Source organism: Mustelus asterias, chromosome 12 (assembly GCF_964213995.1).
Source record: "Mustelus asterias chromosome 12, sMusAst1.hap1.1, whole genome shotgun sequence".
NCBI lineage: Eukaryota > Metazoa > Chordata > Chondrichthyes > Carcharhiniformes > Triakidae > Mustelus > Mustelus asterias.
In genome coordinates, this window is record NC_135812.1 from 97,978,174 (window position 1) to 98,004,018 (window position 25,845).

The following is a 25,845-nucleotide window of genomic DNA, read 5'->3' on the forward strand; positions in this document are numbered from 1 at the left end:
CTGTGGGAGGAAATCGGAGAACTCGGAGGAAACGCACGCAGACACGGGGAGAAACACAAATTCCACACAGTAACCCAAGCCGGGAATTGAACCCAGGTCCCTGGAGCTGTGAGGCAGCAGTGCTGACCACCGTGCTGCCCCAGTTCTAGGCTAGGTGGTAATATTGTCCTGGAACCTATGTTCAGTTTGCTCAGGCACCCTCAGCATGTGGTTATGTGTTTGGTGATGTAGCCTTTCTTTGGCTGATGTGCTCAGTGTGGATGATCTGGAGCATTCCATCAGTGAGCTCTTCAGACTTTCTCAGATTGTGGTCCTCAGTTTAGACCATCTGGAATGATGTTTCGTGTGTGCAGGGCTCCCACTGGTCTCTGGATGAGTCAGCATGCCCACTGGTGTAGGGGGCCTGTGTCGTAGGCCAGATGACTGGAGTGCTGTAGCATCTGTTGGTGCAGGTTCTAATACCTGTAGGAGATGACGGCAGCTGTATACATAGTGGGCACTGGCTGAGGCTGCCATGTAACTGTTCAGTTGCAGGGCACAGCTGTGTACCACTGCCAACTAGCCATGGCCATGTGCAGTCTGAATCTTGACAGTTTGACCAGGTGTTAAGAGGGCTGGGTCTGTGGGCATTTTAATCATAGTGCATTTTGCTTCTCAATCTGCATTATATGAGGACATCATTCACATTGGTTTAAATTTGGGCTGCAGCAGAGCCTTAGCAGCAGGAATCATGGTCCTGATACATCTGGAAGAGTCGTTGTGCTGACGAGGGCAGACCCTGTCATCATAGCTTTTGCAGGCTGAGTGCAGCAAAGTAGTCTGTGCAATCCCATGCATATTTCTCTACAAGATGCTTGACTGAGTGTAATGACCGTTCTGCCAAACTGTTTGACTGTGGATATAGGTAGATGCTCATGATATACTCAAAGTCACATCTGTGTGCAAAGTTCTGAAAGTCAGTGGCGATGAATTGGCGAGCGGTGTCTATCATGAGTCGCTGTGGGGTGCCATGTGTGGTGAAGTGTCTCTTAAGCTTGATGATGACTGTGTTATTCATCATGTTTAGCAGGTAGTCGAGTTCAAACCATCCGGTATACGAATCAACTAAGACTAAATGTTGTTTTCCATTCCATTGAAAGATGTCAGCTGCTGTGAATGACCATGGGAGATCCAGAACCTTGTAAATGCAGAGGTTCTTTTGCTTGATGTGGCTTTAGTGTGTTGCATGGTGCACATCTGGAAACTCCCCTTTCCATGTCTGTGTACAAGGAGAGCCTACACAGTAATTCCTTAGCCCTGTATCTGATTGCTTCTAACCCGTGGTGCCTTTGGTGTAGTTGTTGGGTGTAGTGCCTTTAAAGAGAAGCAGGGATGACAATTCGCTGGCCTCGCAGTATTAGTCCATCCTGTACAGTTAGTTTATCTCTGGCAAAGATGTGCTGAGCTCATGGGGAAGCTCCCTTGAGGATTCTGGCTAGCTCCTCATGATGACATCATGCAATTGTCTGCATGTGATGTTTGCCTGTAAGGTATCTTTGAGTTCCTGAATTCGACAAGAGGACAGCACCTCTAAAGTCATGATATCTATGTTTTCCTCATGATCTGCCTGGTTTGTAGTGGGTCGGAAGTCTCTGAAGAGGGCATCAATCAAGTCCAGCTCCTAACCATGTTTGTAGATGACATTAAGATTGTACCGTTACAGCTTTAGCATCATGCATTGTAGTCACTCAGACATAGTATGGAGAGATTTTTTAAGATAGTTATGAGTGGCTGATGATCCATTTCAACTGTTGCAAGACGACTGTATATGAAGTCATAAAATTTCTGACAGGCGAAGACTAAAGCTGTGAGTTCCGATTCAATTTGTACATCTGTGTTAGTGAGGGCCCTTGAACTGAAGATCTGCCATTCTGGATGCAGACTTTGCCTAGTCTGTGCTGAGGAGGATTTGCTGATATAAGTACAGGTGCTCGAAAGTCAAAGTATTGTAGACCTGGTGGCGTAAAAGTTGAGGGCCACCATGACTTCACTTCCACCGGGAGTGGGTGTCCTCCTGCCCCACAAGGTGCTAGGTCTGCAAGTGACAGAGAGACTTACTTAGAGGGAGTTCTACTCCCTGAACATGCAAGTGTCTGTTTGACTCTGTTAAAGACTGCTGTGTAGTGCTCGTGCCAGCATCATTCAACTCCTGGTGGAGGAGTTGATGAATAGATCTAGTGACCTCATTATAACACGGAATGGACTTAGATAATTTGTCATACCAAGAAAGCACTGCAGGGTATGTTTATCCACAGGAATAGCCATCTGTCGTACAGCCATTGTCTTGTCTGGATCGGGCTTCACATCATCACCTGAGAGTAAATGATCCATGTAAAGAATCTGGTTGACTCTAAATCTGCATTCCACAGGGTTAAGCTTCAGGTATCCCAGGGGGACCAATGTCCTGGCAGGAAGGTTGGCTAAGGCTACTGGGGAGAATTTAAACTAGATAGGTTGGGGGGAGGGGATCGAGACGAGGTGACTGGGAGCGAGGAAGTTAGCTTGCAAACAGAGAAGGGTTATAGACAGTGTAAGAGGGAGGAGGTTAATAACATTTCAACAATTCGGGTCCAGATAAAAACTGGAATAAGGACACTTTGCCTGAATGCACGAAGCATTCGGAACAAAGTAAATGAGTTGATGGCACAAATCAGCACAAATGGGTATGATCTAGTGGCCATTACAGAAACGTGGTTACAGGGTGACCAGGACTGGGAAATGAATATCCAAGGGTATCAGGCATTTAGGAAGGATAGACAGGATGGAAAAGGTGGTGGGGTAGCTCTGTTAATAAAGGATAATATCAGGGTAGTAGTGAGGGATGACATAGGCTCTAAGGAGCAAAACGTAGAATCATTATGGGTAGAGATAAGGAATAGTAGGGGGAGAAAGACACTAGTAGGCGTGGTCTATAGGCCCCCAAATAATAATGTTGAGGTGGGGAGGGCTATATAACAAACAAATAATGGATGCGTACAAAAACGGAACGGCAATAATCATGGGGGATTTTAACCTGCATATTGATTGGCTGACTCAAGTTGGACGTGGTGGGATGGAGGAAGAGTTCTTAGAATGCTGTCGGGATAGTTTCCTTGAACAGTATGTTACAGAACCTACGAGGGAACGAGTTATCTTAGATCTGGTAATGTGTAACGAGACAGGTAGAATTAAGGATCTTCTTGTGAAGGACCCTCTTGGGTCAAGTGATCACAATATGGTTGAATTTCTGGTGCAGATGGAGGGGGAGAAAGTAGGGTCCCAAACCAATGTTCTCTGCTTGAACAGAGGGGAGTACGATAGGATGAGGGCTGAATTGGCTAGGGTGGACTGGGAGAGCAGACTGGTAGGTAGGACAGCTGAGGAACAATGGAGGATTTTTAAGGAGATCTTTTTCAGTACTCAGCAAAAATATATTCCGGTGATAAAGAAGGACTGTAAGAAAAGGGATAGCCAGCCGTGGATAACGAAGGAAATAAAGGATTAGTATTAAATTAAAAACCAATGCGTACAGAGTGGCCAAAAATAGTGGAGACTTAGAAGATTGGGAAAGCTTTAAAAAACAACAAAGAATGACTAAGAAAGCGATAAAGAAAGGAAAGATAGATTATGAAACTAAACTAGCTCCAAACATAAAAAATAATAGTAAAAGTTTTTACAAATATATAAAAAGGAATAGAGTGGCTAGAGTGAATGTTGGACCCTTGGAGGACGAGAGGGGGGATTTAATAGTGGAAAACGAGGAAATGGCTGAGACTTTAAATAGGTTTTTTGTGTCGGTCTTCACGGTGGAAGACACAAATAGTTTACCGAATGTTAACGATCGAGTGTTGGTAGGAGGAGAGGTACTCAATACAATTATTGTTACGAGAGAGGCAGTGCTTGGTAGACTAACGGGACTGAAGGTGGACAAGTCCCCGGGCCCGGATGGAATGCATCCCAGGGTACTGAAAGAAATGTCAGAGGTAATAGCGGATGCGTTAGTGGTTATTTATCAAAATTCACTGGACTCTGGGGTAGTGCCAGCTGATTGGAAAACGGCTACTGTTATGCTGCTGTTTAAAAAAGGAAGTAGACAAAAGGCGGGTAACTACAGGCCGGTTAGCTCTGTAGTTGGGAAAATGCTGGAATCCATCATTAAAGAAGAAATAGCAGGCCATCTGGATAAGAATGGTTTGATCAAGCAGACGCAGCATGGATTCATGAGAGGAAAGTCGTGTTTGACGAACTTACTGGATGTTTATGAAGATGTGACTAGTGCGGTTGACGGAGGGGAACCGGTAGATGTGTTTTTGGATTTCCAAAAGGCATTCGATAAGGTGCCTCACAAAAGGTTGCTGCAGAAGATTGGGGCACACGGAGTTGGGGGTAGGGTGTTAGCGTGGATTGGGGATTGGCTATCCAACAGGAAGCAGAGAGTTGGAATAAATGGTTGCTTTTCTGGTTGGCAGATGGTGACTAGTGGCGTGCCGCAGGGATCGGTACTGGGGCCTCAATTGTTTACTATTTACATAGATGATCTGGAGGAGGGGACTGAGTGTAGGGTAACAAAGTTTGCTGACGACACGAAGATAAGTGGAAAAGTGAATTGCGTGGAGGAAGCGGAAGGTCTGCAGAGAGATTTGAATAGGCTGAGTGAGTGGGCGAGGATCTGGTAGATGGAGTATAAAGTTGGCAAATGCGAGGTTATTCACTTTGGAAGAAATAATAGCAAATTGGATTATTATTTAAATGGAAAAAAATTACAACATGCTACTGTGCAAAGGGACCTGGGGGTCCTTGTGCATGAGTCGCAAAAACTCAGTCTGCAAGAACAACAGGTGATCAAGAAGGCAAATAGGGTGTTGGCATTTATCGCAACGGGGATAGAATATAAAAGCAGAGAAGTCTTGCTGCATCTGTACAAGGCATTGGTGAGGCCGCAGCTGGAATACTGTGTGCAGTTTTGGTCCCCTTACTTGCGAAAGGATATATTGGCCTTGGAGGGAGTGCAGAGAAGGTTCACCAGGTTGATACCGGAGATGAGGGGTGTAGATTATGAGGAGAGATTGAGCAAATTAGGTTTGTACTCGTTAGAGTTTAGAAGGCTGAGGGGTGATCTTATAGAGGCATATAAGATAATGAAGGGGCTGGATAGGGTAGAGTTGCTGGCCACTGCAGTTGGAGCAGGGTGCACCGTATACTGCAAATAGTTCTATTTCCCACATAACATTTCTGCTTTTTTCTGATTGTTCACTTAACATACAGATACTGATGGCTGTTTAAAATGTTAGATCTTTCTCTCGCAGCAGATGTTTGCAGACTAAATCACTGTGAATTCCACAAACTATTTGATCCGTGATTAGTTCATCAATGGGAGTTTCAAAGGCACATTTCCTTGCTAAGATTTTCAGGGTTGTTATGTAAGATTGTATTGATTCATCTGCTGTTTGGTTTGTTGAATTGAACACACGTCTGTCGAGGGTTATATTTTTTACCAGAAGACAGATATTCACAAACTTTTAAAGAATTATTTCAGGGTCTCTTTTTACGTCTGAAAAACAATGACTCAAATTTCTCGACAGCCTCAGAGTCCACTAGGTTTAATAAAGTATAAACCTGTACCTCTTTTGACTGGTCAGACAATGCAGAGACGCAGTAAAAAAAAGCTACTCCTTTGTGAACTTTTCCCAACTGTCTACAATGTGGCAAAGTGCTTATGCCATAATGCTAACTCCTGACGCTATGTAAATGTTAAGTAGTCTCACAACACCAGGTTAAAGTCCAACAAGTTTATTTGGTAGCACTTTTGGACTTTAACCTGGTGTTGTGAGACTACTTAGTGTGCATATCCTAGTCCAATACCGGCAGCTCCACATCATGGCTATGTAAATGTGTTGAGTTTCTGAAACACTGACAACAATGACTTATAATGAAGAGTATTTTATTCACTAGCTTAGCAGCTACTTTATGCTTCAACTTTGCCCACATTCCCAGGGATAAGTCCTGCACTCCCAACACGTGACCTCATTTGTAGCCACATCATCCCATGACCATTTGGTCTGCAAAGGTCATTGACGAAGCAGCTAGTGATACCTGACTCAGGACACTATCCTGAGGACACCTGCAGATATCTGGGAACTGAGATTGACCTCCATCAGCCACTAACATGTTCCTTTGTGCTACTTATGACATCAACCAATGGAGCTTACCCTTGATGCCACACTCGATCAAATACTTGATGTCAAGGGCAGTCACTCTCACCTCACCTCTTGATTTCATCTCTTTTGTCCAAGTTTGGACCAAGGCTGAGTGGCCCGGTGGAAACCCAAACAGAGCAGATTATTGCTGAGTAAGTGCTAGACATAGCACTGTTGACAACCCCTTCCATCATTTTGCTGATGATTGAGAGTAGTCTGATGGGACAGTAATTGGTTGAATTGAATTGGCCTGCTTTTTCTGGATGGGGCATTTTCCACATTTCTGGGTGGATACCAATACAGGAACAACTTGCCTAGGGCATGGCTAGTTCTGAAAGGCAAGTCTCTTCAGTACTATTAACGGAATGTTGTCAGAGCCCATAGCCTATGCAGTACCCAGTCCCTTCAGCCATTTCATGGTGTGAATCAAACTTGCTGAAGATTGGCATCTGTAATGCTGCTGTTCCCAGGAGAGTGAGATGGAAACATCTACTAGGCACTTCATGTCTGCAGATGCTTTAGTCTTATCTTTTACACTGATGTGCTGGGCTCCCCAATAATTGAGGATGGGATATTTCATAGAATCATAGCATCTTACAGTGCAGAAAGAGGCCATTCGGCCCATCACGTCTGCACCAACCACAATCCCACCCAGGCCCTATCCCCATAATCCCATGCATTTACCCTAGCTCGTCTACCTGACACTATAGGGCAATTTTAGCATAGCCACTCCACCTAACCTGCACATCTTTGGATTGTGGGAGGAAGCTGCAGCACCTGGAGGAAACCCATGCAGACACGGGGAGAATGTGCTGACTCCACGCAGAGAGTGACCTAAGCTGGGAATTGAACCTGGGTCCCTGGCGTTGTGAGGCAGCAGTGCTAACCACTGTACCACTGTGCCGCCGCTTATTTGTGAGGCATTTTCCAGTTAGTTGTTTAATTGTCTACAGCCTTTTTCAGTTGCATGCAGTTGGATTGCAGAACTTATTTCTGATCTGTTGTTTGCGGTATTTTTTAACCCTATTTATTGTATGCTACTTCCACTGTTTTGATTGCAATATTTATGTGTTGCAACTTCATCAGATTGAAAACTCATTTTTAGGTTTACTTGGTGCTGTTCCTGGCATGTCCTCCGGTGCTTTTTATCGAAGCCCCCGACTTGATGGTAATGGTAATAGTGGGAGTATGTTGAGCCATGAGGTTACAGATTATGGTTGCTCATTGCCCACAGCACCTCATGGATCCCAGTTTTGCATTGTTAGTTCTGTTCAAAATCTATCCCATTTAGCACAGTATTCTCAATGTGAAGCTAGGACTTCATTTGCACAACTGTACTCTTCATCAATGCTGTCATGGATAGATGCATCTGTTGGATAATGAGAATGAGATCAAGTAGGTTTTTCTTGTTGGTTCTCTTAAGACCCAGTCTAACAGCTATGTCCTTTGCAATTCATCCAATTCAATCAGTTGTTTGGTGATGGACATTGAAATCACAAACGAGAATACCTAAAGGACTGTAATAAACCATATGGGCTTTAACAATAACTGATGGCAGTTTCATCATCACTATAACTGAGACTAGTTTTTAATCCTGGGTTTATTAATTAATTGAATATTGGAACTGTCTAAAATCATATGTGCTACAGTATTAAAAAGCACTAAAACTTTAGGTTAAATGTAAACTTTGGGCCCCAAGATGAAAAGGACACTCTCTACTAACTCGGATGACCTCACCACATGGATTTATGGTGGGGGGTAAACTAGAGCATAAGAACATAAGAACTAGGAACAGGTGTAGGCCATCTGGCCCCTCAAGCCTGCTCCGCCATTCAATAAGATCATGGCTGATTTTTGTGGACTCAGCTCCACTTACCCGCCCGCTCACCATAACCCTTAATTCCTTTACTGTTCAAAAATGTATCTATCCTTGCCTTAAAAACATTCAATGAGGTCGCCTCAACTGCTTCACTGGGCAGGGAATTCCACAGATTCACAACCCTTTGTGTGAAGAAGTTCCTCCTCAACTCAGTCCTAAATCTGCTTCCCCTTATTTTGAGGCTATGCCCTCTAGTTCTAGTTTCACCCGCCAGTGGAAACAACTTCCCTGCTTCTATCTTATCTATTCCCTTCATAATCTTAAATGTTTCTGTAAGATCTGCCCTCATTGTTCTGAATTCCAATGAGTATAGCCCCAGTCTATTCAGTCTCTCCTCATAAGCGAACCCTCTCAACTCCGGAATCAACCTCGTGAACCTCCTCTGCACCCCCTCCAGTGCCAGTATATCCTTTCTCAAGTAAGGAGACCAAAACTCTACACAGTACTCCAGGTGTGGCCTCACCAGCACCTTATACAGCTGCAACATAACCTCGCTTGTTTATAAACTCCATCCCTCTAGCAATGAAGGACAAAATTTAATTTGCCTTCTTAATTACCTGCTGCACCTGCAAACCAACTCCTTGAGATTCCTGCACAAGGACATCCAGGTCCCTCTACACAGCAGCATGCTGCAATTTTTTACCATTTAAATAATAGTCCATTTTGCTGTTATTCCTACCAAAATGGTAGGTCCTTAGGGATGGGATTTACGACCATTTAGAAAGATGCGGATTAATCCGGGATAGTCAGCACGGATTCGTGAAGGGCAAGTCGTGCCTCACAAATTTGATTGAATTTTTTGAGGAGGTAACTAAGTGTGTTGATGAAGGTAGGGCAGTTGATGTCATATACATGGATTTTAGTAAGGCGTTTGATAAGGTCCCCCATGGTCGGCTTATGATGAAAGTAAGGAGGTGTGGGATAGAGGGAAAGTTGGCCGATTGGATAGGTAACTGGCTATCTGATCGAAGGCAGAAGGTGGTGGTGGATGGAAAATTTTCGGACTGGAGGCAGGTTGCTAGCGGAGTGCCACAGGGATCAGTGCTTGGTCCTCTGCTCTTTGTGATTTTTATTAATGACTTAGAGGAGGGGGCTGAAGGGTGGATCAGTAAATTTGCTGATGACACCAAGATTAGTGGAGTAGTGGATGAGGTGGAGGGCTGTTGTAGGCTGCAAAGAGACATAGATAGGATGCAAAGCTGGGCTGAAAAATGGCAAATAGAGTTTAACCCTGATAAATGTGAGGTGATTCATTTTGGAAGGACTAATTTAAATGTGGATTACAGGGTCAAAGGTAGGGTTCTGAAGACTGTGGAGGAACAGAGAGATCTTGGGGTCCATATCCACAGATCTCTAAAGGTTGCCACTCAAGTGGATAGAGCTGTGAAGAAGGCCTACAGCTTTTATTAACAGGGGGTTGGAGTTTAGAAGCCGTGGGGTTATGCTGCAACTGTACAGGACCTTGGTGAGACCACATTTGGAATATTGTGTGCAGTTCTGGTCACCTCACTATAAGAAGGATGTGGAAGCGCTGGAAAGAGTGCAGAGGAGATTTACCAGGATGCTGCCTGGTTTGGAGGGTAGGTCTTATGAGGAAAGGTTGAGGGAGCTAGGGCTGTTCTCTCTGGAGCGGAGGAGGCTGAGGGGAGACTTAATAGAGGTTTATAAAATGATGAAGGGGATAGATAGAGTGAACGTTCAAAGACTATTTCCTCGGGTGGATGGAGCTATTACAAGGGGGCATAACGATAGGGTTCATGGTGGGAGATATAGGAAGGATATCAGAGGTAGGTTCTTTACGCAGAGAGTGGTTGGGCTGTGGAATGGACTGCCCGCAGTGATAGTGGAGTCAGACACTTTAGGAACATTTAAGCGGTTATTGGATAGGCACATGGAGCACTCCAGGATGATAGGGAGTGGGATAGCTTGATCTTGGTTTCAGATAAAACTCGGCACAACATCGTGGGCCAAAGGGCCTGTTCTGTGCTGTACTGTTCTATGTTCTATGTTCTAAATGGAAGACCTCACATTTACCAACATTGTACTCCATCTGCCAGACCCTCGCCCACTCACTTTGACTATCTATATCCCTTTGCAGACTTTCAGCATCTTCTGCACACTTTGCTCTGCCACCCATCTTAGTGTCATCTGCGAATTTTGACACACTACACTTGGTCACCAACTCCAAATCATCTATGTAAATCGTAAACAATTGAAGTCCCAACACTGATCCCTGAGGCACACCACTAGTCACTGATCGCCAACCAAAAAAACACCCATTTATCCCCACTCTTTGCTTCCTGTTAGTTAACCAATCCTCTATCCATGCTAATACATTACCCGTAACACCGTGCACCTTTATCTTATGTAGCAGTCTTTGATGCGGCACCTTGTCAAATGCCTTCTGGAAATCCAGATACACCACATCCACAGGTTCCCCATTGTCCACTGCACACGTAATGTTCTCAAAGAATTCCACCAAATTAGTGGCATTAGGACAAAATAATCACTCTCAAAACATGAGGGAGGTGATTCTCCCAAAGAAATTAAAAACTGGAGTAACTCCAGCTGTTTTCTTTAGCAGGATTTTCAAAATTAATCTCCCATACTGAGCACTGCAGAGTGCCCTGCGAGATTCACAGTGAAAATCAGTGGGCGGGGCCTATTCCCGCTGGAGAGGCTGGCAACATAGCGCTGAGCGGGCCACTGCGCATGCACCAATCTGTCAGAGCAGAGATCGGCGCATGTGTAATAGCCCCGCACTTACAGCCTGTCAATCACTGGCTAGCCCCACGACCCCACATCACTGTCTCTCCACCCCTCACCCCCGATCACTGGCCCCCTGATGTCCCACCTGCTCCGATCACTCCCTTCCTTCCCTCTTCCAGTGATCCTTATTCAGAGTGGCAGCAGGAACCCCCCCACCCCCACCAATCACTGCCCCAATAGGCCCTGCCCCCTTGGCACTGCCTGATGCCCAATGGGCAGTGCCAATTTACCCCTTGGGCAGTGCCGGGGACCAGGCTGGCAATGCCCATGTGGTACTCCCCTTATCCCCGACCACCTGGGGGGTGCCTCCATGACCTCCAGCAGGGGGGGGCGGGGGGGGGCAGTTTCCCATTAGTGGGGAGCTGTTGTAAACCCCACTGGAGGGAATCACTTGGGAGACTTCAGTCCCAGGCCCGCTAATGACACTTAAATGCAGATTTAAATATGGAAATCTGCGCGGAGCTGATGACTCCAAAAAACGTGGAGCTAGACATGCGCGGAAGCCGTGGCGCCCAGCGAGGAGCCCGCTAAACAGCCTCCCGGCCCGTTACGCTACTGGACCAGCGCAGCGGGCTGGGAGAAACGCCCCCATGATCTGAAGTTCTTTTTATTTAACTGACACTTTCAAATGCTGAAGCATCCAAATCCCAAAGGGAAACTTGAAACAGCTGACAACCAGTTTTTGCATTGGTATAATATTATGGGATGTTCCAAAATCAAGAAATTATGTCTCAGACCAATTGTGATGATTTTATCTTAAAATAAACATCTATTAGCAAATAGAGGGTTAAAACAAAAGTACACTTCAACACAAGAATGGCATCACACAGTAAACAATACTTTAACATCTTACCTTAAACTACCGTCAGAGCTAACCTTTGACTTTTCTGTTCAGCAACAATCCCTATAGATTATTAAATCTATAGAATCCCAGTACTTTTTACCACACAATATCCTTTTTCTCTTGTGGTGTCCTCTGGGGCTGACAGCAAATGGTTTCCAGGTCCGACATTGTTCACGCTATCTTCTGTGAGATCTGACCAGCCACCCCCCTACATAGGCTTCAGTGTTTCCTTAAATGCATTCCTTCTCTTTGATTTCTCTATTGTCTCAACCAATCTCTTCAAAAGTGCTTTATTCCCAGAATTGATTAAACCCATTTCTATACTTTAACTCTTAAAAAGTAAACTTAGCCTTACTTTACTTACACCTATTACAACTTATACATATCCCGTTTTGAACTAAAACAATCCACTTTGAAACTACGCCTCTGATTGCCATATGTAAAAAGGTAAAGCCGCTATAGTCCCAGATGACCAAAGGTAGCTCTCCCCTTTGGGGGGGGAGCTGACTGGTAGTGATATAACCTGAGCATCACCACACCTCAGGCAACTGGCAAGTTGAGAATTTGGGCCTTCATGAATAACCTCAGCCGGTATGGGAATTAAACCCAACTGTTAACGTCGCTCTGCATCACAAACCAGTTATCCAGCCAATGAGCTAACCATTCTGATTGAAGTCCCTTTTAGTTCATTAACATATCAAAACAATTTCTTACTTGATTTAGATACTTAGTCACTCTGTCTATTACTCCAATCACTACAATTACAACCCCCAACAGCCTGTCTTTCGGTACATTAGAAATATGACAGTGATATTACCAAAAGAAAATTACAATTCCTTGGTTTCTTGACAACAGAAGGGTTGGATGGTTTGTAGAATCACAGGATAGCAATATCTAAGATTTGTGGCATTGTTGATCTATTGGGTGGAATAAAGAAGCTAAATCCTATAATAATGCCAGAGCATTAATATTTTTCTTCAATTATTTACAAAATGAACTCACCAACTATACTTTTCCATCACAAAAAACTCCATTTAATATCAGGTTCCCTGGGATGACTTACGCTATCTCTTTGGTGAAATAATGTATGGAGGTCACATCACTGATGACTGGGATCGTAAACTGTGTCGTACCTATCTGGAAGAATACATTAAAAATGAAATGCTGGACGGAGAACTTTTGCTTGCACCAGGTTTCCCTATCCCACCCAATTCTGATTACAAGGTAAGCTTCTAAACTGTGGTGCACTATTGTCACATATCAGAATAAAATTGTTGCTTTGTTACTTTTTACAAGTTCTTCTCAGCAGCCAGTCTTCATGAATTGTGGTACCATAGGTCTTGCATTGTATAAAAGCATGTTAAGATTGCAAAACAAATAACATAAAATTCCATGGTTAATGAGTAGATCAACAGAAATTGTCCTGGAATTTGCATTTGGTAGTGGAGTTAGGAGGGTCATAATCATCCCTTAATCATCTCGATGTCAGTTAACAGTTCTGTGGTACCTCCTCCATTGTATTCCCAGGAACATCTATCACCCATCTTTGGCCTTACAATGCATTCTACAAGACTGTGCTGTTCTTTCCTCAGACTTCAGACTGGGTATGTTGGCATTTCCCAGTTCCCAGCTTGGTTTCCTTCATGCTAAATCAGCCAAATCTCAAATAAAAACAGAAAATTCTGGAAACATTCAGCAAGTCTTGCAACATCTGTGGAGAAAGACACAGAGTTAATGTTTCAGGTCAATAGTTTTCACCAGAACTAGGAAGTTAGAAATGTAAAAGCTTTAATGGAGGTAAAATAGAGGAGGATACAAAAAGGATAAAAGCAAAAGTCTGTAAAGGGCAGAAGATGGGGAGGCATTAAATAACTGATGAGTCACTGCCAAAGGGAATGGTACTGGGACATGTAAAGGAAGAAGGCCCAGAGGGAGTATGAATGGTATAATAAGGATCAGCTGCCATTTAAAAACAAAAGTGAGATAATCAAGATTAAGTCCAGTACATTGAAAGAAAAGGAAACAAAATGGGGAAGCAAAGATTATGATGTGAAATTGTTGAACTCAAGTGTTGAATCCAGAAGGCAGCAATGTGCCTATATTCAATTCCTCGAACTTACCTTGAGTTTCTTTGAAATACCAAAGAAATAGACTAAAGATAGAGATATCAACTTAAGAACAAGGTAGACAATTAAAATGACGGACTACTGAAGTTCAGGGTCATTCTTGTGGATTAAATGGAGATGTTCTTCAAAGTGGCTGCCCAATCTGTGTTTGGTCTCCCTATTTCAGAGAATACTGCACTTGAGCAGCAAACACAGAATACTAATTAAAAGACATATACACAATTGTTTCTTCACCTGAAGTAGCGTTTGTGGTCTTGGACAGTGAAGAGAGAGGAGGTAGAGGGGTAGGTGTTACATCTCCAGTGTTTTAATAGGAGATTTCAAGTTCAGGCTCACAAAACAGCCAAACCTAGTCGCAATACAGAGCAAGAGACTCTCGTTTAATGTATGCAAGGGTCTAGTTGATTTGATCTGAAGCCAAAATAGTGTCCTATGTTTTTCCAATGATATTGAGCATTGGCTGTTTAAATTAGACCCCTGCATTCCTGTTTTAAAACTCAATAATCAGGAGCGATGAAGTCCAATTTCTACCAGATATTCTGAAAATTTGACTTTTAAATAACGAAGTATTGTTTGCTTTTCTAAAGTAAAATGCCTCCCAATTCTATAAATAACAGTGTTTCAGTTAACAAACACTAACTGAACTTTTGCGCAGAAAGGCTCTCCATCTTTGTGGAAATAGCACCTGAGACTCCGGTCTGGAAGTTCCACCCCTGAACCTGGCTCCCATCAGATTCTTAGGGAAGGAACGGAGTGAGGTTGATGTTCACACATCCAAGGTTCATGGAGGCAGCTACACGTGTGAAAATGCAGTTATAAATGCAGTTATCTGTCAGATCTGATTTGCACAAGGAGGGAGTGGGAAATACAATTTCTGGACATTTTAGACCTTCTATTGGAGTAGGTTACCCTCTTTGAGAGGTAAGGCACCCTTCTGGACATGGCCACTGGACACTTTTGGCAGAGGTCAAGTGCCCTTTGTGATTTTTAAGAAGTAGACACGAATGTGTGTAAAATCTGGATAAACTCATTGGAACTGTGAACCTTATTGAAACTGTCAGGGGTGCTGCCAATTGGAGCTGTCAGGACAGTTACATCTTCTGCCCTTCAAACATTTAGAATCTGCAGTGTTGAAAAAAAATCAGTGGTTGCTGTTTCAATCTGTTGATACAAGTCTGACGGCTATCATCATAGGATTGGTGCTGAATGACTTATTTTACAACCTATCATTATCACAGTAGGGTGCCCTTCAATTAAGTTTAATTGACAGCTCCAAGTGCTCTTAACATCATTGAAGTGGAACTATGGATACAAATACTTGCTCTTATAAGGGATTCATCAAAGCTAAATGCAGTGAATAGGTTTTTATCACTGGAAGTTATTTTCAATAGAGATTTATTTACTCCCGGCACGAAACCGGAAGTCTGCTCATTGTAGATATTAAGTGAGTTAGCATGGAGGGTGTGAGGACAAAAGGTCGGTGAGGAGGCATGGGTTGCCATTAGTTGGCATTGTTAGCGGGAGGCCATGCAAATGGAGGGGCATATATTGGCATGGAGAATATGAGGAACCATGGGGTTAGATGGAGGGGTATATATTGATATGGAGGGTACAAAGGGCCATAGGTGGGTATGCAGGACCAGAGGTGGGGCATGAGATGATATGAGTAGGGCCTGGAGAATGTGGGATGAGGGTGAGGAGGGTGAGGAGGTGTGAGGGTTGAATGCTGGGGGAGCTGTTTTTGTGTCATTCTTCCTCCCACAGTTGGGACAACATGCTGGAGCACTGAGGCCAGCCTTTCACCTAGTTCTCCTCTACACCTGGCAGCCACTGTGCCTGTCTAAGAATTATTTCCACAAAAAGCGGGCACGACTCCAATGACCACAACTCCACCCCCCAATCCCAGAACAAAAATTTGAACTTCTGGGGCACTTCTTTGGGAGTCAGGTTCACAAAGTCAGGACCCAACTCTACAGAACTGACATGAGAGCAAAAGGTTAAGCCTATGTTTTAGTGAGATTTGACTAGCTTTTTGACACAATGCCTGTGATATATACTGGAGCAAGATTGGACAGTTTGGGGATAGTGAAAGGAATTTATGGTCTTGGAGTTTTTATTTGAACAGGTTCCCCACCGAGATATCAGCCTGATTGACACATTTTCTCCTGGAGCAGATAGAATTAGTGCATGGTGAAATTAGAGGGCTGCGATTTAGCAGCCGTGTTAGCTGTGGACGCAAAGCCCTTAATGGCCACTAAAACTCATGAGAGGCCGAAAACAGGATTTGTGCGGGCGAGATTTCCGAATCCAATCTGCCTAGTCCCTCTCTGATGATGCAATCAGGTTCATGCACAGGAAGGTTGTGGGCCTGATTTGCATATATTGGAATATGTTTAAGTATCATTAGTGGTCTTAATACCACTCCTTCTGCACTCAATGGTTCATACTAACCAACCGGTGTAATGCTACCCAAGCGCAAATCACTGCTGGTTTTCAAAAACAAAAGCTAGTTGTGATGATCAAGCCGGGAACACACCAATAAGTATAGCCCAGGTGGTGAGGTACGTGCCTGGGCAGTGCCCAGGAGGGCGGGGCATGCCCAAGGCCTGAGAGATAGGGACTATGTGACAGTGTGTGCCCGGACGCCTGTGAGGTTGGGGGAATACCTGATGGGGAGGGGAGTGTCTTGGTGCCTGGTTTGCGGAGGGGATGGGGGGGCTCGCGGGGCTCATCCTGTGCTTATGGGGGTGAGGAGTTGACGTTTATTTCTAATGCTGATTGAGGCACCCTTTAAAGATGGCACTCCGATCTCAGTAGAGCCACCCTTGCTGGATCTATCAGCCCTGTCCCATCAGCTTGACAGTGCAAACCGCGCCCCAAGATTCTCTGTGCACCGTTACGAACCGTGCAGATGCAATCGGTGAGGATGTCCCAACTTGGGCGGCACGGTAGCACAGTGGTTAGCACTACTGCTTCACAGCTCCAGGGACCTGGATTCGATTCCCGGCTCGGGTCACTGTCTGTGTGGAGCTTGCACATTCTCCTCGTGTCTGCGTGGGTTTCCTCCGGGTGCTCCGGTTTCCTCCCACAGTCCAAAGATGCGTGGGTTAGGTTGATTGGCCATGCTAAAATTGCCCCTTAGTGTCCTGAGATGAGTAGGTTAGAGGGATTAGTGGGTAAAATATGTAGGGATATGGGGGTAGGGCCTGGGTGGGATTGTGGTCGGTGCAGACTCGATGGGCCGAATGGCCTCTTTCTGCACTGTCGGGTTCTATGAATCTATGAACTTGAAACACCAGTTCATGGTGATGTATGATTTCGCTTTTAGAATGTAAGAATAACCAGCCCAATCATCGTGTAACAATTACTAAACACTATTGAATTAAAGAAAAGACAAATGCACTTTAATACTCTAAGACAAATAATATACGAGTTACCAAACACACACACACTTTGTATAGAATTATCCCTTGTTCCAAGATATATCTGTGATCCCTGAACTCCTTAAGATTTCCCTGTTCCCAAACAATATCCAAATTGAATAAATAAGTCAAATCCAGTTTATAGTTACCACACGCATGGTGGCACAGTGGTTAGCACTGCTGCCTCACAGCGCCAGGAACCTGGGTTCAATTCCCGCCTCGGGTGACTGTCTGTGTGGAGTTTGCACGTTCTCCCTGTGTCTGCGTGGGTTTCCTCCGCGCTCCAGTTCATCCCACAGTCCAAAGATTTGCGGGTTAGGTTGATTGGCCATGGTAAATTGCCCCTCAGTGTCAAGGGGACTGGTAAGGTAAATACGTGGGGTTACCGGGATAGGGTCTGTGTGGGATTATGGATGGTGCATACTCGATAGGCCCAATGGCCTCCTTCTGCACTGTAGGGATTCTATGAAGATTCTATGATTTCACACAATACAAAGCGGATGATCAAGTCTGCGAAACACCTTTTCCTGGTCCAGTGAAGATATTTAAACTGCCTTTATGGAGGTCTCTGCTCTATCTTGGCTTTAAGACTTCTTAGATGTAACCTGCCTCTCAGGATTTGGTAAACACAATAAGAGTTTTAACAACACCAGGTTAAAGTCCAACAGGTTTATTTGGTAGCAAATACCATTAGCTTTCGGAGCGCTGCTCCTTCGTCAGATGGAGTGGAAATGTGCTCTCAAACAGGGCACAGAGACACAGAAATCAAGTTACAGAAAGTTACACATGAAGTTACACATCATCTCAGGATTTGAGCAGTAAACTAGCCTCTCAGGCTCATGGATGTTAAAATGGCCTCTCAGGTGTGAGGTGTTAACCTGGTCTCTCAGACTCTCAGATCTTAAAATTATATCCTGGTTCCTCTTTAATTCTCCCTTCTGTATATTTGGGTTGTTTGTGTCTCTCACATTCCGTGACTCTCAAAATTAACATCTGTATCCCTCCACTAACCTCTCAATCATCTGTTTAAGCTGTTTCCTCATGATAGAGCTATTTATAGCTGATTCTGTCTGGATGCTTTGTTACAGGGAAAGGTCGAATCTCATCATTCCCTTTGAATGCTGGCTACTGCTATCGCTAGGCTTTCTACCTGTTGCTGGGCAGATTATATCCTTGTTAGCCCAGGTTTCTTGATTATTAGTCCAGTAACATTATCATTATTGGTGAACAGGGGTCTGGGGATGATTGTGGAGATCGGTGAGTGGCTTTACAAGGGTTGGTTTGTTGGGTTAAGAAAACCTATTGCTTCCCTTGGGCTACAAGTAGTGCCACAAAGGCATTTATCTTATAAATCTGGTCATACATCCATATATTTAGCTGTCAAGTTTCTCAATATCTTGTAAACCTGGTCAACTGTGGTTTCGTATAGAAATCCTGTTAAATTGGAGGCATGCAGCCTCTTCAAAGGTTTGAATGACCTTCTTGCCCCCTAAGAGTAAATTGGCTGCCCATTTCTCATCCTGTCTCTGTTAAAACCAGATGAATGAGTTCAAGACGGTTTGAATTCATGTTTGAGATTTTTAATTTCCCATCTAACTTCAATTGATCTGTTCTTTAAAGATAAAATCACCTGCATGTTCTTTTATTTGTCTTTTTAAAAAACCCTAAATTTCCATTTGTTATTAAAAGGGCTATCATGATTATGTGAATGAAATGTTGCCACCTGAGAGCCCATACTTGTATGGGCTACACCCAAATGCAGAAATTGGATTTCTGACCGTGATCTCCGAAAAACTGTTTCGCACAGTCCTCGAGTTGCAACCAAAAGAATCTACTGGAGAAACTGGAGCTGGGGCAACTAGGGAAGAAAAGGTAATTTTTATGATTCTACCTTTAAACCGAACCAACATAATTTCATAAAACATATTACTTTTCTTAAAGACACTTCTTACTATTTCTTTTACTAAAAATAGGAAGTCAATTGAAAACTCAATACACAATGTTTTCAACAAAAGTTGTGTCAAATGCCAAGCTTAATGTAAAATGTGATGAGTAAAATTACAGTCACTAGAGCTGGAGGAAGGCAGCAGATAGGGCAATTTTGGCAGTAGACGACGTACTTATGTTAACATAAGAACTAGGAGTAGACTGTGTGGCCCCTCGAGCCTTCTCCGGCATTCAATAAGATCATGGCTGATCTTTTCGTGGATTCAGCTCCACTTAACTGCCCTCTCACCATAACCCTTAATTTCTTTACTGTTCAAAAATCTATCTTTGCCTTAAAAACATTCAGTGAGGTAGTTTCAACTGCTTCACTGGGCAGGGAATTCCACAGATTCACAACCTTCCTCAACTCAGTCCTAAATCTGCTCCCCCTTATTTTGAGGCTATGCCCCCTAGTTCTAGTTTCACCCGCCAGTGAAAACAACCTCCCTGCTTCAATCTTATCTATTCCCTTCTTAATTTTATATGCTTCTATAAGGTCCCCCCTCATTCTTCTAAATTCCAATGATGGTGGACAGGCTTTGGGAAGTTACAAAGTGAGTTATCCTGTACATAATTCCCAGCCTCTGACCTGCTCGTCTAGCCATAATATTTATATTGCTGGTCAACTCAGTTTCTGGTCAATGGTAACCCCTAGGATGTTGATAGTGGGGAATTCAGCAATGATAATCCCATTGAAGGGTGAAGGTTGGATTCTTTCATATTGGAGATGGTCACTGCCTGGCACTGTGTGGCACAACTGTTATTTGCCACTTATTTGCCCAAGCCTGGATGTTATCCGGGCCTTGTTGCAAATGTACACAGGCTACTTCAGTCCTGCAGCAGATTAACATAGAACATAGAACAGTACAGCACAGAACAGGCCCTTCGGCCCACGATGTTGTGCCGAGCTTTATCTGAAACCAAGATCAAGCTATCCCACTCCCTATCATCCTGGTGTGCTCCATGTGCCTATCCAATAACCGCTTAAATGTTCCTAAAGTGTCTGACTCCACTATCACTGCAGGCAGTCCATTCCACAGCCCAACCACTCTCTGCGTAAAGAACCTACCTCTGATATCCTTCCTATATCTCCCACCATGAACCCTATCGTTATGCCCCCTTGTAATAGCTCCATCCACCCGAGGAAATAGTCTTTGAACGTTCACTCTATCTATCCCTTTCATCATTTTATAAACCTCTATTAAGTCTCCCCTCAGCCTCCTCCGCTCCAGAGAGAACAGCCCTAGCTCCCTCAACCTTTCCTCATAAGACCTACCCTCCAAACCAGGCAGCATCCTGGTAAATCTCCTCTGCACTCTTTCCAGCGCTTCCACATCCTTCTTATAGTGAGGTGACCAGAAAGGCACACAATATTCCAAATGTGGTCTCACCAAGGTCCTGTACAGTTGCAGCATAACCCCACGGCTCTTAAACTCCAACCCCCTGTTAATAAAAGCTAACACACTATAGGCCTTCTTCACAGCTCTATCCACTTGACTGGCAACCTTTAGAGATCTGTGGATATGGACCCCAAGATCTCTCTGTTCCTCCACAGTCTTCAGAACCCTACCTTTGACCCTGTAATCCACATTTAAATTAGTCCTACCAAAATGAATCACCTCACATTTATCAGGGTTAAGCTCCATTTGCCATTTTTCAGCCCAGCTTTGCATCCTATCTATGTCTCTTTGCAGCCTACAACAGCCCTCCACCTCATCCACTACTCCACCAATCTTGGTGTCATCAGCAAATTTACTGATCCACCCTTCAGCCCCCTCCTCTAAGTCATTAATAAAAATCACAAAGAGCAGAGGACCAAGCACTGATCCCTGTGGCACTCCGCTAGCAACCTGCCTCCAGTCTGAAAATTTTCCATCCACCACCACCTTCTGCCTTCGATCAGATAGCCAGTTACCTATCCAATCAGCCATCTTTTCCTCTATCCCACACCTCCTTACTTTCATCATAAGCCGACCATGGGGGACCTTATCAAACGCCTTACTAAAATCCATGTATATGACATCAACTGCCCTACCTTCATCAACACACTTAGTTACCTCCTCAAAAAATTCAATCAAATTTGTGAGGCACGACTTGCCCTTCACGAATCCGTGCTGACTATCCCGGATTAATCCGCATCTTTCTAAATGGTCGTAAATCCTATCCCTAAGGACCTTTTCCATCAATTTACCAACCACCGAAGTAAGACTAACCGGTCTATAATTACCAGGGTCATTTCTATTCCCTTTCTTAAACAGAGGAACAACATTCGCCACTCTCCAGTCCTCTGGCACCATCCCCGTGGACAGCGAGGACTCAAAGATCAAAGCCAAAGGCTCTGCAATCTCATCCCTTGCCTCCCAAAGAATCCTAGGATACATTTCATCAGGCCCAGGGGACTTATCGACCTTCAGTTTATTCAAAACTGCCAGTACATCCTCCCTCCGAACATCTATTTCCTCCAGCCTATTAGCCTGTAACACCTTCTCTTCCTCAAAAACATGGCCCCTCTCCTTGGTGAACACTGAAGAAAAGTATTCATTTATCATCTCGCCTATCTCTGCTGACTCCATACACAAGTTCCCACTACTGTCCTTGACCGGCCCTAACCTCACCCTGGTCATTCTTTTATTCCTCACATAAGAGTAAAAAGCCTTGGGGTTTTCCTTGATCCGACCCGCCAAGGACTTCTCATGTCCCCTTCTAGCTCTCCTAAGCCCCTTTTTCAGCTCATTCCTTGCTAACTTGTAACCCTCAATCGAGAATATAAAGACTGACAAATCCCCAGGGCCTGATGGAATCTATCCAAGGCTGCTCAGGGAGACGGGAGGTGAAATCGTTGGGCCTCTGACGCAAATCTTTGTCTCGTCACTGGACACAGGTGAGGTCCCAGAGGATTGGAGGATAGCCAATGTGGTCCCGTTATTTAAGAAGGGTAGGAAGGATAACCCGGGTAATTATAGGCCGGTGAGCTTGACGTCCGTGGTGGGGAAGTTGTTGGAGAAGATTCTTAAAGATAGGATGTATGCGCATTTAGAAAGGAATAAACTCATTAACGATAGTCAACATGGTTTTGTGAGAGGGAGGTCATGCCTCACTAACCTGGTGGTGTTTTTTGAAGAGGTGACCAAAATGGTTGACGAAGGAAGGGCCGTGGATGTTGTCTATATGGACTTTAGTAAAGCGTTTGACAAAGTCCCTCATGGTAGGCTAGTGAAAAAGGTTGGATCCCATGGGATAAAGGGGGAGGTGGCTAGATGGGTGGAGAACTGGCTTGGTCATAGAAGACAGAGGGTGGTAGTGGAAGGGTCTTTTTCCGGCTGGAGGCCTGTGACTAGTGGTGTACCGCAGGGCTCTGTATTGGGACCTCTGCTGTTTGTGATTTATATAAATGATCTGGAAGAAGGAGTAACTGGGGTGATCAGTAAGTTTGCGGATGACACAAAACTGGCAGGACTTGCAGATAGTGAGGAACATTGTCAGAGGCTACAGAAGGATATAGATAGGCTGGAAATTTGGGCAAGGAAATGGCAGATGGAGTTCAATCCTGATAAATGTGAAGTGATGCATTTTGGTGGGAATAATGTAGGGAGGAGCTACACGATAAATGGAAGAACCATAAAGGGTGTAGAGACGCAGAGGGACCTGGGTGTGCAAGTCCACAGATCTTTGAAGGTGACGTCCCAGGTGGAGAAGGTGGTGAAGAAGGCATATGGCATGCTTGCCTTTATAGGACGGGGCATAGAGTATAAGAGTTGGGGTCTGATGTTGCAGATGTATAGAACGTTGGTTCGGCCGCATTTGGAATACTGCGTCCAGTTCTGGTCGCCACACTACCAGAAGGACGTGGAGGCTTTGGAGAGAGTACAGAGGAGGTTTACCAGGATGTTGCCTGGTATGGAGGGGCTTAGTTATGAGGAGAGATTGGGGAAACTGGGGTTGTTCTCCTTGGAAAGACGGAGGATGAGGGGAGACTTAATAGAGGTGTATAAAATTATGAAAGGCATAGATAGGGTGAACGGTGGGAAGCTTTTCCCCGGGTCGGTGGTGACGTTCACGAGGGGTCATAGGTTCAAGGTGAAGGGAGGGAGGTTTAACACAGATATCAGAAGGACATATTTCACACAGAGGGTCGTGGGGGCCTGGAATGTGTTGCCGGGCAAGGTGGTGGAGGCGGACACACTGGGAACGTTTAAGACTTATCTAGACAGCTATATGAACGGAGTGGGAATGGAGGGATACAAAAGAATGGTCTAGTTTGGACCAGGGAGCCGCGCGGGCTAATTGTTCCTTGTTTCTCGTTTCAAGGCTTCATTCTATGATCATCTTGCTGGTGCCAGTACAGAGCGAGACTGCGGATAGTTGGGAACCTGTCTCGGGGGTAGGGAATTCAGATGGTGTTCGTGGAAGTGGAAATGACTAGGGTTGGGAAGCATTTTCCGATCAGGGCCATTGTGATCTCCTGGACTCGTTTCGATCGCCTCAGGGGGTCGGAGAGGAATTTCCCAGATTTTTTTTCCCCATATTGGCCCTGGGGTTTTTCACTCTGGGTTTTCGCCTCTCCCTGGAGATCACATGGTCTGGAATGGGGGTGGTGGGGGTGAGTTAATAGGTTGTAATGAACAAAGCATCGTAGCTGTGAGGGACAGCTCGGTGGATAGGATATTGGTATGTAGATAGGCTGGAAAATTGGGCGGGGATCCTGGATTCAGGATTCAATCCTGGACCGGGGAGCGGCGCGGGCTTGGAGGGCCGAAGGGCCTGTTCCTGTGCTGTATTGTTCTTTGTTCTTTGTTTGTTCTTTGAGCCATCTGAACCTTGTTTCCTCATCCCTACATAAGCTTCCCTCTTCCTTTTCACAAGACATTCCACCTCTTTTGTGAACCATGGTTCCCTCACTTGGCCATTTCCTCCCTGCCTGACAGGGACATACCTATCAAGGACACCCAGTATTTGGCATCTTTGTTTGGTCTTCCAGCTCTAGCCTCCTGTGCATTATTCTCCTCAACTATCTAAGCATTGTCAGAAAGTCTCTTCTTAAAATCCTATACTTTGCTTCTCTCTGCTCACTTCCAAATGTGAAAAAACTTTCATCCATCTTTTTCATTGCTATTTAAGCTCCATTTCTCACATGATGTGCTTTGCAATGTTTACACTAAATGCACTATCTTGTGTATTTAGTGCAAATAAAAGGAAGGAATATTGGAATTTACTCTGTGTGGATTAGTATTAGTATAACACTATTGACTATTTCCCCTATAATGTAAAATCCTCCATTTAAATGGAATTCAATTATACTGTTGATATTTAGGTCAAGTCTATCTTGGATGAAATCCTGGAAAAATTACCAGAGGGTTTTAATATGCATGAGATCATGGGTAAAGTGGAAGAAAGGACACCCTATGTGGTGGTGGCTTTCCAGGAATGTGAAAGAACAAACATACTGACTACAGAGATGAAACGGTCTTTGAAGGAGCTGAATCTGGGATTGAAGGTTTGATCATATGTGACTATTTTTTTCTCTTTTGGGAAAGAGGTGCAGATTCCTTGGATTTGAATTTCAATCATCATAAGGACATCCAATGGTTAGGCTGGTTTTAGACCACATGAGTTCTATATTGAACTTTCCAAAGGAAAGTTTACACACTGCCCTTCACAGCTGCTTTTGACCATAGTTTTCATTTGCAATTTCTTTTAATTATGCTAAGAATGTAGCATAAATTACTGACCCTGAAGGGAGAATCAGGGCAGAAGTAGAAATGGCAGGATGTGGCAGTTATATTTGTCTCCGAAGACATTTATTTCACTAACAAGGTCTATAGGTTAATGGGGAATATAAATGGAGTGAGTTTTGCACTTCATATATACGAACAGTGGTTACGTTACTGGATAAGTAATGCTGACGCCTGGAAAAATGATCTGGAGCTATGAAAAATTTAGAGGAGGTGTGTGAGGCAAATCTTTTACACAGAGAGTGGTGAAAGTCTGGAACGCACTGCCCGGGGAGGTGGTGGTACGATAGCGGCATTTAAGGGGCAACTGGACAAATGTATGAATAGGAGGGGAATGGAAGGATCTGGATTCCCTAAGTGCATACGGTTTTAGTTTCAGCAGGCATCATGATCGCCGCAGGCTTAGAAGCCTGAAGGGCCTGTTCCTATGCTGTACTGTTCTTTGTTGTTCGTTGTTCTTTGAGAAGACATGAAAAAAGATTAGCAAGTAAAGATAAAGAAAACCCAAAGATGTTTTACTAATATATTAATGGTAAAAAGTTAATTAAGGAAAAAGTGGGACCTATCAAGAATGAAGAAGGGAACTTGTATGTAGATGCTGTGGGAAGTTTTAAATAAATATTTTGCCTCATTGTTTACAAAGGAAAGGGTTGGTGGAGTGATAGCAGTCCATGAGGAACACTGAGATATTGGTCGGGATAATCATAAAGAGAAAGGAAGTACTCAAAGGGTTGGAATCCTTGAAAGTTGATAGGTCTCCAGATGGATTGTTTCTGAGGCTGCTGAAGGAGGTCAAGGAGGAGATAGCAGATGCTGTGAGGATGATTTTCCAATCCTCACTAAGAGGTACCGGAGAACTGCAAACGTATTTC

General features: G+C 44.2%; 1 protein-coding gene across 1 annotated transcript in view; it reads left to right on the forward strand.

Annotated features, from left to right (window-relative positions):
• LOC144501720 (dynein axonemal heavy chain 17-like) overlaps positions 1-25,845 on the forward strand; it is an 832,067-nt gene that overhangs the window by 800,588 nt on the left and 5,634 nt on the right. Inside the window, exons 76-78 of the mRNA XM_078225682.1 lie at positions 12,752-12,931; positions 18,945-19,127; positions 24,553-24,735. Coding sequence (XP_078081808.1) covers positions 12,752-12,931; positions 18,945-19,127; positions 24,553-24,735 — 546 coding nt within the window. The remainder of the gene's footprint in view (positions 1-12,751; positions 12,932-18,944; positions 19,128-24,552; positions 24,736-25,845) is intronic.